The sequence below is a fragment of the Danaus plexippus genome, chromosome 26 (assembly GCF_018135715.1).
Source record: "Danaus plexippus chromosome 26, MEX_DaPlex, whole genome shotgun sequence".
Lineage (NCBI taxonomy): Eukaryota > Metazoa > Arthropoda > Insecta > Lepidoptera > Nymphalidae > Danaus > Danaus plexippus.
The window spans coordinates 711,783-726,035 of record NC_083554.1 but is presented as its reverse complement, the minus strand read 5'-3'; the positions used below and the strand labels follow the sequence as shown (position 1 = coordinate 726,035).

At 35.2% G+C, this 14,253-nt stretch overlaps 1 protein-coding gene across 5 annotated transcripts in view; it reads right to left on the bottom strand.

Annotated features, from left to right (window-relative positions):
- The window catches only part of LOC116774506 (protein Fe65 homolog), a 38,448-nt gene that overhangs the window by 2,935 nt on the left and 21,260 nt on the right, over window positions 1-14,253 (bottom strand). For all 5 annotated transcript variants that reach the window (XM_061524779.1, XM_061524783.1, XM_061524780.1 and 2 more), the window contains 10 exons: window positions 11,647-11,788; window positions 5,089-5,127; window positions 4,628-4,842; window positions 4,224-4,464; window positions 3,789-3,981; window positions 3,184-3,311; window positions 2,323-2,516; window positions 1,879-2,081; window positions 1,026-1,202; window positions 88-281 (listed from right to left, as the gene is read on the bottom strand). In XM_061524779.1, the coding sequence (XP_061380763.1) occupies window positions 96-281; window positions 1,026-1,202; window positions 1,879-2,081; window positions 2,323-2,516; window positions 3,184-3,311; window positions 3,789-3,981; window positions 4,224-4,464; window positions 4,628-4,842; window positions 5,089-5,127; window positions 11,647-11,788 (1,718 nt within the window). In that variant the 3' untranslated portion in view covers window positions 88-95. The remainder of the gene's footprint in view (window positions 1-87; window positions 282-1,025; window positions 1,203-1,878; window positions 2,082-2,322; window positions 2,517-3,183; window positions 3,312-3,788; window positions 3,982-4,223; window positions 4,465-4,627; window positions 4,843-5,088; window positions 5,128-11,646; window positions 11,789-14,253) is intronic.

Here is a 14,253-nt window from a genome sequence, read left to right as displayed (position 1 = left end):
TCCGCTGGAGGAACTCGCGCTGATTGTGAGTCATATTAGTTATCAGTGCGCACAAGAACTGAGACCATGAGATCATCAGCGTCTCACCATGTCGCTCAAGAAGCGCGTCGTCCAGTAAGCGAGCCCACGAGCGACTTGAGCGCTTGTCCGAGCGTGGCGCGTGAGTCCGCCCCTCCGCCCGCCCCGCCCGTGCCCGTGCCTCCGCCCGCCCCGACACCGCCGCCCAGCCCCGGGAGCCCCAGGGCGCCGCCGTGCGCATCTAAACACTTCTGGTAGCGGAGCTGTTTGAAGAAATAATATATTTATATATGTATACATAGGATGATTGTTATTGATTTGTGTTAGGAGCTAGGAGCCGCGGACGCGGTGAGATGTGATGTTAAGATGTCTGTGTAACTTTAATACATATTATATAAACTAAAGACATCATAATTTATTTAGTGTACAAAGACACATCTGAATCTGTTCAACAGAATGTACCCGATATATTAACATCATATATTAGGATTTTGTAACTGTCGTATGTAATTTAATCATTTAAAATAAAAAATATTACTTAATGTAAACCTGTTCTCATAACTTCGGAATAAGCGTTTACATCACAACAACATCGGATAGATTAAATGAATTAAACAACAAGCTGCAAATAAAACTCATATGTTCGGATTAACTGCCGTCATCTCGGCTGCTGGACGCCAACCGAAACATCTGGAGTATACAGCTGATAATAATAAAGGACACGCCAAGCAATTCGAAAATATTAGTTTTACTTAAATGAATCGAAAGTCTTAGAAGTCATTAAACAGAATATAACTCTGTATACGGAGGATGTGACGAGGAACCTCTCAAACTTGTTTATTTAATTTGGATAACAATAGATGTCGCACGCTCAGCACTGCGTTACTAGCGGCGCTCCCGCGGCCCGCGGCCCTGCGTTATTGCTCGCATACTTATGGCAGGCGCTTTAAGCCAGCTTTCGTCCGCACCACTTACTGCACGACGGATGGGTCCAGGGTATTCCTTACCTTGCAAGCTGCCTCTATAGTCTTACAGAGCGCGCCGGCCGAGGGCTCGGCGTGGAAGGCGTGCGCCACGAACACGTCCCGCGGCGAGTGGACGATGAACGCACAGCGACGCACGTCCCGCCCGATGCCCAGGAACGACAAGTAGCGCACGCGACACTCCGCCAGCGGAGACACCTCCTGGGAACACACAGACACATGCTGTTCTAGAATATAAATTAGTCTAGCCCAAAGGTTCCCAAAGTTATATTGTATCGCCCACTTTGCTTTTTGCGTATTCAAAGACCACTATCATTGATCCCAGCTAAAAGAAATTACAAATCACTCCCAGGCCTCTATGTAACGCCCTATTTTTTTCTGGGTCTTTTACCATCCTTTTAGGCCTGCAGCGACTACAAAGAGTACAAAGAGTATCGTCCACTTTGGGAAAGGCTGACTTCGGCTGTCTATTTTAGTGCATTTATTTCAGGAAGATCATTCGAAAATCCCTCCATCAAATATAGCAAAGTTATCCAGGTAAGAGATACTGTGATTTGGTGTTTATGAGCTGAGCAATTTCGACTGCGAAAACCGCCGTCATTGAAATATTTCGGTCGGACTGCAAAATGTATGACTGACTATGAATGTAACGAAATATACTATAGCCGCAGCGTAATGAGACTAGCCGAGTCTCTGTGTGATAGGATGCTATCCCTTATATGTTCAAGGTGTTTCGTTAGTGATAATGTAGTATAGTCAGAGCACAACTAATAATCTAATAATCTTAGTTTCCTATCAATTGGAAGACTATAGACCACTATAGGCCTTTAAACATAATATTTGCATCTCTTTCTTTCAGTGTCGCTGTTTCACTCACTCCTTCCTCAGTGATGGTGATCATAGAGGGCGCCACAGCGACGGCGACGGGTCTCCAGGCGGACGGGGCCCTGGCGGCGGCCAGGCGGTCGATGGCGTCGTTGAGGACCGACATGCCGGTGGCGCGGGGCACCTCCGCGCTGCCCAAGTAACGCGCCCGAACCGTTTTGCGCGGCTCCTCCATTGGGGTCGGGAACGAGGCGCCTGAATCAAAGACCATTATAACCTGAACCATCACACACACACCTTTTTAAAAGTTGAAATGTTATTAAAAGACAAACAGAATTTCCATATCTATCGGCGACGCGTTCGATTTGTTAATGAATTCATTCTTACAAGTTGCAAAACAAAAAACAGCCTCAAGTTAGATATTTATATACTATGAAGTTCGTTTGGCGCAGATTCTGCTGAACACTAAGTCGCTTTTAGCAAAGTCTGTAGTCACCTGACAGCGGACGCGGTCGCCTGGCGGCCGGCAGGTCTGTGGGTCTCGGCGGCGGCTGCAGCGACCTCTCTATCATGATACGCTTGCAGATATCTCTCAGCGCGTTGGCGATCGACCGGGCTGGGGCCTCGCAGCGGAACACGTGACACATGTGCTGGCGCGTGCTGCGATCCCGGGCGACATACGCGAAGTCCCTGACGCGAGAGGAACAAGGTGAGAACGCCTCCCGTATATGATTCAGATTAAGGTCTATGCGACTTCTAATAGTAGACTTGAATGTTCAATACAGAACAAGCCGATGAGGAGTTCTAATACTTTATCAGCATTGCCTGGCCTGGTCTTTAACAACAATATGATGTATGTACTCGTTCAGTCAGATATGCTAAATCTTCCGAATCTGTTTGGTGAGGACTGTCTCATTACTAAAATATCCTGAATTCTTAATTTAATAATATATATCAGTTGAGCTTCCGTGAAGCCTAATTTATTTTACATTGAATTATCATCGAAATCGTTTAAGCACTATTTTATTGACTTTGTGGTTTGCAAATTTTCGAATAAATTTCCCGGCCTGTCCCCTGCGTCCCTTATCCCAGTCACTTGTCATCTCGTACGGTATACTAAACTCTGTTTCATTAACTGGTGCATGTGCCAGTGGTCTGTGCAAAGAACTATTCGATCTATTCATTGAGTTACTAGTAAATGTACTTAATGATAACTCCATACCTTTCACTGTTCCGAGAACGCAAAATAAAAGAATTATATATTAGTAAGGGTGCTGCGCTACACAACTAGTTGTATCATCTGACTTCGCCCGCAGCTCTACATATTTCATGTTATATATATCCTAAGTTTTCTCACCGGCCGTTGTCTCTGCCCACTCCCCAAACACGAATAGTGTGTATTGGTTGCGTGTGCAAAGTGTTCAAGCTCTCTGGATCTATCAGCTTCAGGGCGCCGTCGTCCAGGTCCATGAACAGATCTTTACCCTGGAGATGAATTACACACATTTCACTTATCAAGGACCACGTTGTAAGACGAAGATAACGTCCTAGTCAGCAAACTATTGTAATGAACAAAATCAATTTTTATAGAAAATTAATGTGATAAGTCTGATACTAATCAAGGCATCGTAGCAATTACTGTGGAAAATTTGATACCCTAAAGATGACATCTAGGAGTATTCTGTTCTATTTTATACAAAAGAGCATACTACAGCATTAAGGAATATTTGGATGATAATAATCTTTAAATTATGATTTTTTTAATACTTGTAATACTTCTATATACTTGATAGAATAATAGAATTAACATATAATAAAAAAAAAATTAATATTTAATAATAAAATTATATAATTTGTACGCCTGTAATGGCAGGGCATGTTGATACCTACACATACACATGTTTCATGCAAATAATAATCTTTATCTTTATTCTGCGTCAACCAAATAATATCGATACTCACATCGCCCCAGCGGCCGACCTGATCGAGGAGGTCATTTCTCCCAAGACTGAGGTCGACGATGCACTTATTGACAGCGCGGCTTGACCTCTCAGGGGTCAGATCAGCCTCAGAGATCTCCACCCAGCCCAGAGAACGCACGAAGAAGCGAACCGCTCTGCCCTCGGAGTCAGGGCGAGCGGGGTAGCTGCGACGTCTGCAGATAAGTCACGGGTAAAACACATTTTGTAAAGAAATACAAAGTAAACCGTACTTACGTATATTAAACACTCGTAGTGTTCAAGAACAAGTATTATAACTACTCAAACACAGATTTGGAACTACACCTTGACAAGGCTTCTATTTTCTGCATGCAGATATCAGTAGGAAAAATCTTTTTTGATAGCTGGCGTACACTAATCTGTTTTGATATTTGTATTTATTTAAACACATTCTTACTTGTAAGCGACTTCCTCTCTCCGTTTTCTCTCGGCGTCTTGGTCCACGTGATCCAAGGCTCCACTGGTGGTACTCCTGGTGACGGACGAGGTCATTGCCCCCTCGTATTTGACATCCGACAAGTTGGAGCAGTCCCTCACCATGGAGATGCGAGACTCTCTAGCCTCTATCGGCGGCATCTTCGGGATTTCCCTCTGAATTGTGCCGCTCTTTATGTGCCAGTAGTATGGGCCGTCGTTATCTAAAAGTATTAGTAACCATTACTACTGCAGGCTGGTTGGCGCTTTCTGGAGAAGATCCATGTTCCAAAATGGATAGATGGATGTAATAACCGAACATTTTTCGATCGGAAGTAAAAAGGAAATACATTTTAAAGGTTAAAATGAGTATTAATATACTCGTACCTTCATGTTTTTCCCATCCGGGAGGCAAAGTTTCTTTCTTGGGTCTCAGTTTAACAGGGATGGCGTAAAGATCATCGTTGGGTCCCTCGGCACAGTGAGGCACGGGTCCAGAGTGTCTCTTTTCCGTGTCCTCTTGGTCAGCCCTCTCTTTCTCGGGAGGGGGCGACTCCCCGCCGCCATTCTGTTGGGGCGGCGTGATGAAGCCGCTTTTATCGCTGGGAGATTAAAATTAGTTCGATATATGTTTTTGGTAACATTAAAGAATTTAACTGTGCTGTCTGCGATTCGGTTTAATTGAAGTTTGATAATTTTATTTTAGTTCTTTGTCCGTAGAAATAAGCTTTGTGTATTTTAATGCGGGACTCTTAGCGACAAAAAAATGATTAACGCCTTACAGTTTTATTATAAACAACTATTTTTCTTTAAAAAATAAATACTTAAGATAAAAAAAAAACACTTACTTTACTTTATTAACTGGCGAAGACGCTTCGTCTTCAACTCTGAAAAGATAAAACACATTTTTATAACTAAAAAGTCTATATTAGCATGTTTCAACGTAGTTTCAATATAAAAAGTGTCGTCAAAATAATAAAAGAGACCACTTGTACGATAAATCGAGAAAGTTTCGTGAGCACGTTCTAATTAACGTAGCAAGTTTATGACCAATCCAGATGATAATTTGGCCATCACAACATTTATAGCCTTGTTAGTGGTCTAAAGAAGTGGTTTGGGAAATTTGTAAAGAACCTGGAAAACTAATAACGGTTAAGGCCATTTAAACATGGGAAAAGTAAGACTTAGTAGTGGAGGATTATATAAAAAAATATTAGGTATATATGAATAATAAAGACGACGTTAATGACGAGGACGTTCGATTGTAGGTTTATATGTAATTGTTATATTCTTTGAGAATTAGTTATATTTATCAGCTAATTCAATGTATTGGCGAGATCAAGCCATCAACTTAATATTCCGTTTCGCCCAATCCTTCTAACCGCCTACTAAATATTTGTCTACTAAGTACATTAGTTATTCTGCCAGCGTCAAGATAATTCATAAAGATACATGTGCATACTTAACATCAATACAAAGTCTATTCGTTAATTGGAGCTATTTGGAACTACAATCAAAAATAAATTTTCCTAATTAAGATACTCGTTTGAACATATTAACGATCTCAATTTAAAAAAAAATGTTTGTATTTTTTTTTTTATTTATATTTGAAAGATAATAAAGAATATTCTAAAAATATTACATAGGAAAGAAAAAAAAAGTCTTTGTTTATTGAACAATACACGAAAACATTCTACAAGCACTGTGTATATACGTTTAAAAAATTATAATATCGCGTGTCTCTAATCAACAAATTATTTTCCATTCATCTTTTTTCATCGCGATTTAAATGTACCTCTTCGGAGTTACCTATCTGTCCTTGTAATCAATATGCTAGCACACATAAACTAACATTTGGTTCATTTGATAAAATCTTCATATTTTCTTTGTAAATTGTATTCCATCTCATGAATAATTCCGAATTATGTTAATGCCGCTGTTGACTTCATCATGATGTATGTTACAACGTTAATTCAAAACGAAATATCCACTGAAGTTTAAATTAAACAATTTAAATTATATTTTCGCTAATAGATTTTCTCGAGACCGATCGAGTATTAATTTGTTAAAGTCCGAGAGAAAATAAAAAACTCCCACACCAGACAGTGTAATAGTGTCTATTCTAGTAGAATTATTGCTCCGAACTTAAAACTACCTTCCATTGATTCCAGATTAACAAAAGTATTTCATTGCAGTTTAAATTCATCGGCATTTAACTTAATCAGTAACACGGTATATAAAACTGTATTAATATAGATAACAAATAAAAACACTCCTAAGACCTCTGTAAGGAGTTTAAGATTGCAAATCGGGAACATAGTAAGGGACTCACTTGACTCCCTAAAGCAGATAGATGTGCTAACCCCAAAACGCAATCCACAGCTGCAGATTCCGAAGCTATGTAAACGAGCCCCATTTACGCTCTGTTTGCATTCAAACAGCTCGTAAATGGACTTACACATCCGTTTCTATGCTAACATTTCGCTGCATTCGAAAAACTCTATCCAGGTGTTGCCGGGAATTTCCTTTGCATGCATGCCTTATCCGTGCTGTGAAATCAGGTCAAGCCTGCATATTCTGCTAGTATATTCTATCACGCTCGATGATAAATCTTGACGTATACACCGCTATAGAGTTTTCATTTCGTTTGCATATATTTAGCATGTAACACATCCTCGTTGCGTAAAGGAAGAAAGTGATGTATGTAGTTGGTATTATCACAGCGTACGTTCTCTCGCTGTGATGTGCATTTATAAGTCTAAACAGTCAAAAAGGAATACTTTATATCTTCGAAACATGAAATAAAAGACAAAAAATACTGTGTTACTAAAAAAAAAACAAAAAAAATATTTAATTTCTTTTGTATCACAGACGTCTATGTAGAAATATATTCTCAGGAATGTTCTGCTACCGTTTCATTAACTGCGAGCTGTTGTAATAAATAGCTTTTGTTGTAAAATGGATCGCTGAACCGTAATAGTTGTTTTGAAGCCACAGCTCATCGCGGTACAGTCACGTAGATGATTCAAAGGCAAGTCGAATATAGTACATTCGTGCACTCCGAGGACTGCGATATCATTTCGTTTGTTAGGAATTATATTTCACCTGTTAAAGTAATATATAATATTTCCTTACTTTTTCTTTATTTATTGAAAACAATATTATTTTTTTATTATGAGTAGAATTATACTAAATTATTTTACACATACCGAGTACTTTTTGAATGTCTTAAATAGAAATAGTGTGAAGTTTATTTTAGATCTAACAAGTGAATTCTTTTCCAGATAAATTTTCTCAAATTTGGCCTATTTAAAAGATTTCCCTGATAGTTTTTTCAAAGAAACCTCTTTGTCTATTTAACATTTTTTTATTTAATCTTTACCTTATAAAATTTATTTTTTAAAAACATTTAGAATAATTTCGTTACGCTGTTCTGTTCTGTTCTGTTCTCATATTAATTTTAATTTAAATAACAGATTATTATATTGTTTTTAGTAGAGAACATTGTTAGTGGACTCCGTGTCAGTAAAAACCTGATATCCTTAGCTTAAATTACATTATTATTATAATATTTTTTTACGTTCAGTTTTTAAGATGTACCTAATTATTAATGAAATCATGTTTCTTGGTTTTTTGTACCTAATTAAAAAATTATTTAAAAAAAATCTAGACAGATTATATTTTCGGACGAACAATATTAAATACAATATCTATGCAATATTTAGAACAACCTTGGTATTCTTCTTATAGTGACGTTCAACATTTGATTTATATATACCGGTTAATTTCGACAACAAAATAAAAAAAGTATAGAGAATGAACTTAAATATGTACACTTGTGTCATACTTATATGATTACCAAACGTTTATTTGTTAATGACAGATAATGACATTGGAGTCATTTTTAATCTGTTGTTAACCGAATTTTCGTATGAATCATAAATCACAAACACTGACCGTTCACGTAAAAATAGATTTTATATCATAGTTTAAAAATAAAATTTTATTTCCACGTCTACATTTAACGGATATTCGGCTATAAATAAATTTTTATAACATCCGACGTTTTGACACGGAAAGATTTATTCCAATCAAATCAAATAAACATGTACCTAACATTGTATAGATTCAAAATCTATGTTGTTTCCTTTTCACGTGAAATAATGAGACAAAAACCTTTATAATATTTAAAAATAATTAAAAACTCAAATGTTTTCCGTCTTTTTGAGATCAATATGAGCAACTTTGTTATACACTTATTATTATGTTGGCAACATTGCATACTCTGTAGTTCACTGAAAGACTAAGATATTGAGTCGCGCTGTCTCACGTACGGTAATAAAGAGACTAGTGTTTGGTACAAGTTAACAGAATTCAGATTATATTTATGATAATTAAACTGAGAATTACATTTAATAACGAATTAATTTTTATTTGTCAAACACCTATTATCAGCCAGCTGGTTATTCTCCTTGTTGTATCAGATAGAGTTTTGACAAAATTATTCTTTTTAGGTTTATTTTATTACACAAAGTAATAATTGCCTTTTCAAAGTTTTTCTCTGTAGATACAAATTCAACAACTATGATAGACGATACTATAGATTAGTGTTCAGTCATAATTTTATTCCAAAAATATTTAGAGACGCAAAATCGAACGCTCTTAAAAGATAAATAATATTATATAAGGATTTTTATTAATATAAGATTTGAGGAATACTTCAATAGTATTTTTTTACTTCAAAAATAAGAAAATCAACAATAGGAATGATTTCGAATTAAAGTGAATAATTTACGAATGAACACCAAAAAAAAAAAACAGTCCATCCTCTTCCTTAATAAAAAATAAAAACCCGAAACATTTGACTGTATATAGAACGCGCTTTGTTGTAATTTCAAAAGAGCTTCAAAATTAGGTCGCAAAAATACGATTCCATTGTGAAAGTTCACTATAAAATAAACGTTTGTTTTCCAATTTGACCGAATAGCATGAGTCGAAGCTAAAAACGCTGCATCGTGTCACTTGCACCACGCCACAATGGACAAACGCTGTCCTTATATAACTTGTAATACAAATATTCGTTTAAAACTTTCAGATAAAAGCGGTGTAGTCATAAAACATGTTCGTGGAGAGCTTTTAAGCTAATTTTAAACAACATTTATAATAATTTTGTATATTGTTATAAGCGAGTCAAATTTTAATTGTTTTAATCAGAATAAATAAAAGGTTAAGTTCAAACGGATCTCAACATTAACTAAATAACAAAATATTCATAAAATAACTTAGATATGTTGGATTCAAGCCAATGATTCTCACAAGGGTTTCAGGGCACTCCAAGTTATCTGAGAGTTCAAGAACAATGTCTGTTATATATAAATATGTTTCATAACTTTTAACAAAAATATTTTTTTCCCAAATAACAATGAAGCATGAACGAAGATATATTGAGTTGAGAAATATAATTAATTATTATATAATCGATGGAAGACTTTTTACAGTGAAAATTAAAAAAAAAATGTTTAATTATAATAATGCATGAAAATGAAAGCATAAGCAGGCTGTACCGTAAATACATATGTCAACAGTGTTACCTCAATAATTTAAAAAAATGCAGTACAAAATACGGGAAATCCCCGGCCATGAGGCGGCACATGGCTGCAGTCGATCGATGAAATGCAACTGCGCAGTTGGCGGGTCAGCGCTCCCGTGACGTAACACCATTGTTGGCATTCTATAGAAGCTAGCTTGTAGCTAGGTCTTATATAAAACAATATATTATATATAAAAAAAAACCATCGCCTCTCAACATACTCGTTGGAATTCCAACTCTAAGATTCCTTCGTCTTAGTTGTGGTTCTAAAGGAAGAAATCAATATAATTTTCTTACTGTTTTCTTTGCCTAAAGTTCGTTAATACGCCGGTTACTCATATTTTTAAAGACACATATATTAAGAGAATTCATCGGCTGGAACGTCATGCCTCGATGGCGTGAGACAGCTGAGTTAACGGTAACACATGCACCGATGGTAACGAGTGATGGCTATCAATATAATCATGAAGCGAAATGTATCATACGAGAAGGCCGAGTAAGGCGATGAAAATGTGTAATATTATCTATAATCATTTATCATAGAAATATTGTCTTTGATTAGAAAAATCTTATAATCATGTCGGCAAGTATTTAACAAACGCAAATGGTTTAATAAATTTGTCAGCAAAACTGAGGTCATGAACTAGTACATTTTTATAATCATACCGATTAGTGTAGAATGGTATGCGAAGATCGCTAAACGGTAGCATGAATGCCTTATATATATATATATATATTTCATTACTTACTTGAGTCACGATTTATAACGGTCAAGTATAGGACGCAACCTTGTGACGACATATCGTAATGAAAGTAATTTTACCAATAACTAATAAAACAAATCTCTTAACAAAATTTTGTGTTAACGAGATCCAATGTCCCCTAACGTTCAGTCGAAACGAATATGTAATTTCCAAAGTTTCCGGTGACTCGAAACACTCGTAAATTGTTTCCGTTTCAGGGAAATTGAAAATGTATATATTTTTTAACAATAGATTTAATTAAAGCTTTTTCTATCAACACTATTGGTATTGAAGTTTATCGATGGATATATTTAAATAAAAAAAAATACTAAAAGGGCAGGACTCGAACCTGTGACATCAGGAATTGCCGTCCGCCCACTAACTAAGCTATCGCACCTGGCTGTAAATTACTGAATTCTTATAATTATCTTTCTTAAAGATAAAGATATCCTTAAAATCCAAATTCTTACTAATATCTTTACAAACCATCGAACCGTGTTTCTAAGCCGAGCACCAACTTCCGCTTTAGCAAAATTTTACAATCGAATGGCCTCGAGTGTTTTAAGTCACAATTCGGGTGTATAATTACATCTGTTACTGTTTTCCGTCTTAATTACAAGAGATTTGATAAAACGAGAATGATTATTACCAAGTCCAAATGAAAATAATGAATTAAAATTAAAATTTGTGGGTAACAAAGAAATATAAATGAAGGAAAAAGACGAAGATTCTAATTCGCTAAGACTTTGCTTTATACATGAAGACAATTGAGATTTCAAATAAAATATCTTAAGTAGAGACCAATTTTTTTTGTTAATATAATTGTCTTCTTCGTCAACATGATATGAACGTAAAGAAATGAAAAGTGGATTGGACAAAGTGATTCCTTTAAACGATTTTTTATTTTATTTTGGAGGTAATGTAATTAAAATATATTTTTAGTATTAAGTAACAAATAAGGACTGTATAAGAGTAGATTCCTTACAGAAATATGTTTCGATGGTCCTGTAGGGAAAATTAATAGGAATTCCTTCATCACCAGACAAATATTCATAGTAGGGTATCTTGCTTACCTTCTGTTGTCGAGGTAGTTGTCGTACTCTAGAGGCATGCTCTTGTCCTGATGCATGTCGTAAAGTTCACTGTAAATGGCAGACTCGAGTCGCGCCGGGTCCAAATGGTAGTTTGGATTCTCGTAGGAGAGCCGACCATTCTCTGTTGATAAGTAAGTTAGTTAGTAGCGTTATATTCGCCCACGGTGTATTCAATCACAATATACATAGCGTTTATAGGTCGTAAATGTGTGATTACACCAAGTTCTATCCCGAGACATTAGTTTTATTGGATATTTTAAGTTATTTTGATATTCAATTCATTTTTAGATTAAATAATTAAAAATGAACGCTTACTAAACGAATAGTAGGTTCACTACGACGTCAACAATAGATTTAATAGTAAAATCGATGTATATTTTTGAGACGGTTAGCAACATCGTGTGTCCTTGTAAAGGCAAGTCGGTTTTAATTTATAAAGTCTCGACGTGCACTTCGCGGACTTCATGTCATGCGACGTGGAAGCCTTATGAGTTGATCCTAGCGATTTCCGTCAAGTGTACGCTGTTCACAATCATTCTTATTTAATTACAACTAACGATTGCCGAGCATAAAATTATGTCCAAAATCATTATACTTAAAGAGACGTAAAAGTTAAATTTAATAGAAAAAACTCAATTAATACTGTATATATTTGTTACATTTCCTGTTTTGAAGCAGCTTATGATAGAGCTTAAAGTACATCAGTATGCTTACTGATGTACTTTAAGCTTTCATTAAACAAAATTTCGATGTATTATAACACTTCAGATTTTTATTCTGTTGTTTCCTTACTTATAAAACTTAGATTGGAAAAATTTACAATAATTTTATATCAATACCGAAACATGTTTAATTGCGCCAACAGACAATAATAAGACGGTAGAAGCATCACCTTTAATGTCATACAAAATCTATATACAAGGAGTTGGTAAACGAAACCGCATGTACAAGCTAGTTTGTAAAGTATAATAAAAATACGCTGACAATACTCTGAAAGCCCAAATGTGTCCTATTTCCTTATACAAAACGGTTTTATTACAACACTCATTATGAACCGAAATTATCGTTAAGGTAACAACATCCACCCTCTTAACGACACTGTATAGTGTTACGGACTACGGTATTTTTTTTCGTTCTCACTTTAACATTGATATGTTAAAGGCATTTTATCTGGAAATTTTATCCAAGTTGTTGCTGTCTAGACTGAAATAGGATTAGTAATTCATACTGTTTGAAAAGGCCTACTGCCGACGGGTGCCTACTTTATGGATTCCCGTATATAAATAAATAACCAACATATGTTTATCTATTTAATCAACATTATAATTTTAAGTCAATCTATGTTACTTCTGCATCATTTCAAATCTCTCTCTATACCAACAGAATTTATTAAGTTATTTTACTCACATAACCCAGCCGAGACGGCTTTAAGTGTTCTTAGCTTCAAAGTAACGTTTTGAACTTAAAAAATTGATCATAATTTCTTTACTTGTAATTCTTATCTTATAAAAATTTAATTAATATAAGAACATTTAATGTTCAGAACCTAATTTTACGTTTATTGTGTATATGTTCTTTTGTAAACTAGTAGTAGTCTGAGCTTATCAACACAATTTTATATTAATAAGTCTAATAAGACCCATCTAATGTTCACTTATATCATTGCTTTCGAATATTGAATAATTTAATAAATAATATTGCGTACATAGACAGAGAGATCTCAAATTAAGGTGATGTCTCTGAAGCCTTATACATCCAGCTTACTTATGCAGAGAATGGGAAAGGTTCATTATTAAGGTACGACAATTAAGTTAATTTGAAGCTCTGTGTTAACTATAACTTTATTTATTTTATTCTTTATTATACCGAACTGCACTAAAACTGAATAGGGAAGTAATTTTTTTAGCACATCTGTGAATGTGGATTGTGTAAAAAGCTCGCATATGTGTATGAAAAACAAATAAATCGATTTTAAGAAATCGTACGACGTCATTCGTCAAATTCTTGTTTCGTTGCGAATTTGTAACCAGTCACTTGAATATAAAAAGTATAGAGATTTAAGACAATGTTTATATTTTATTGTCAGCATATAAAGGGTACATAAAAATATAGAAGACAGGAAGGTTAGTAAACTTCATATATACAAAAACATTGATGTATAAATAAGGCGTCTTTTAGCTAAACAACATAAATATTTTTTCCTTAAAGTTTACCATACATTTTATTTGATTAACAATGCAATTTTGAAAAAAAAACACAATTTATTTTCATACTGAATTCATTAAAAATTTTGCAATAAGATTTTTGTGCTTATAATATTTAAAAATTACTATATTTGGTATAGAACATTGTATACGTGACATCAGACAGCTCAGACAAATGTGCGTCGTTAGCGCGCACTCTTATTTACTTATCCACTGACAATTGACCGCAATTGCAATTACATTCAAATTGATATGCAATTAGAGTGAATTGGACATACGAGTCATCCCTTTATGATAAAAAATCGTATTAATCCACTTACAATGAACTTTGTCGATGTCCCTTAATAATGCAAAGGACATTACCAACATTATCAAAATACGA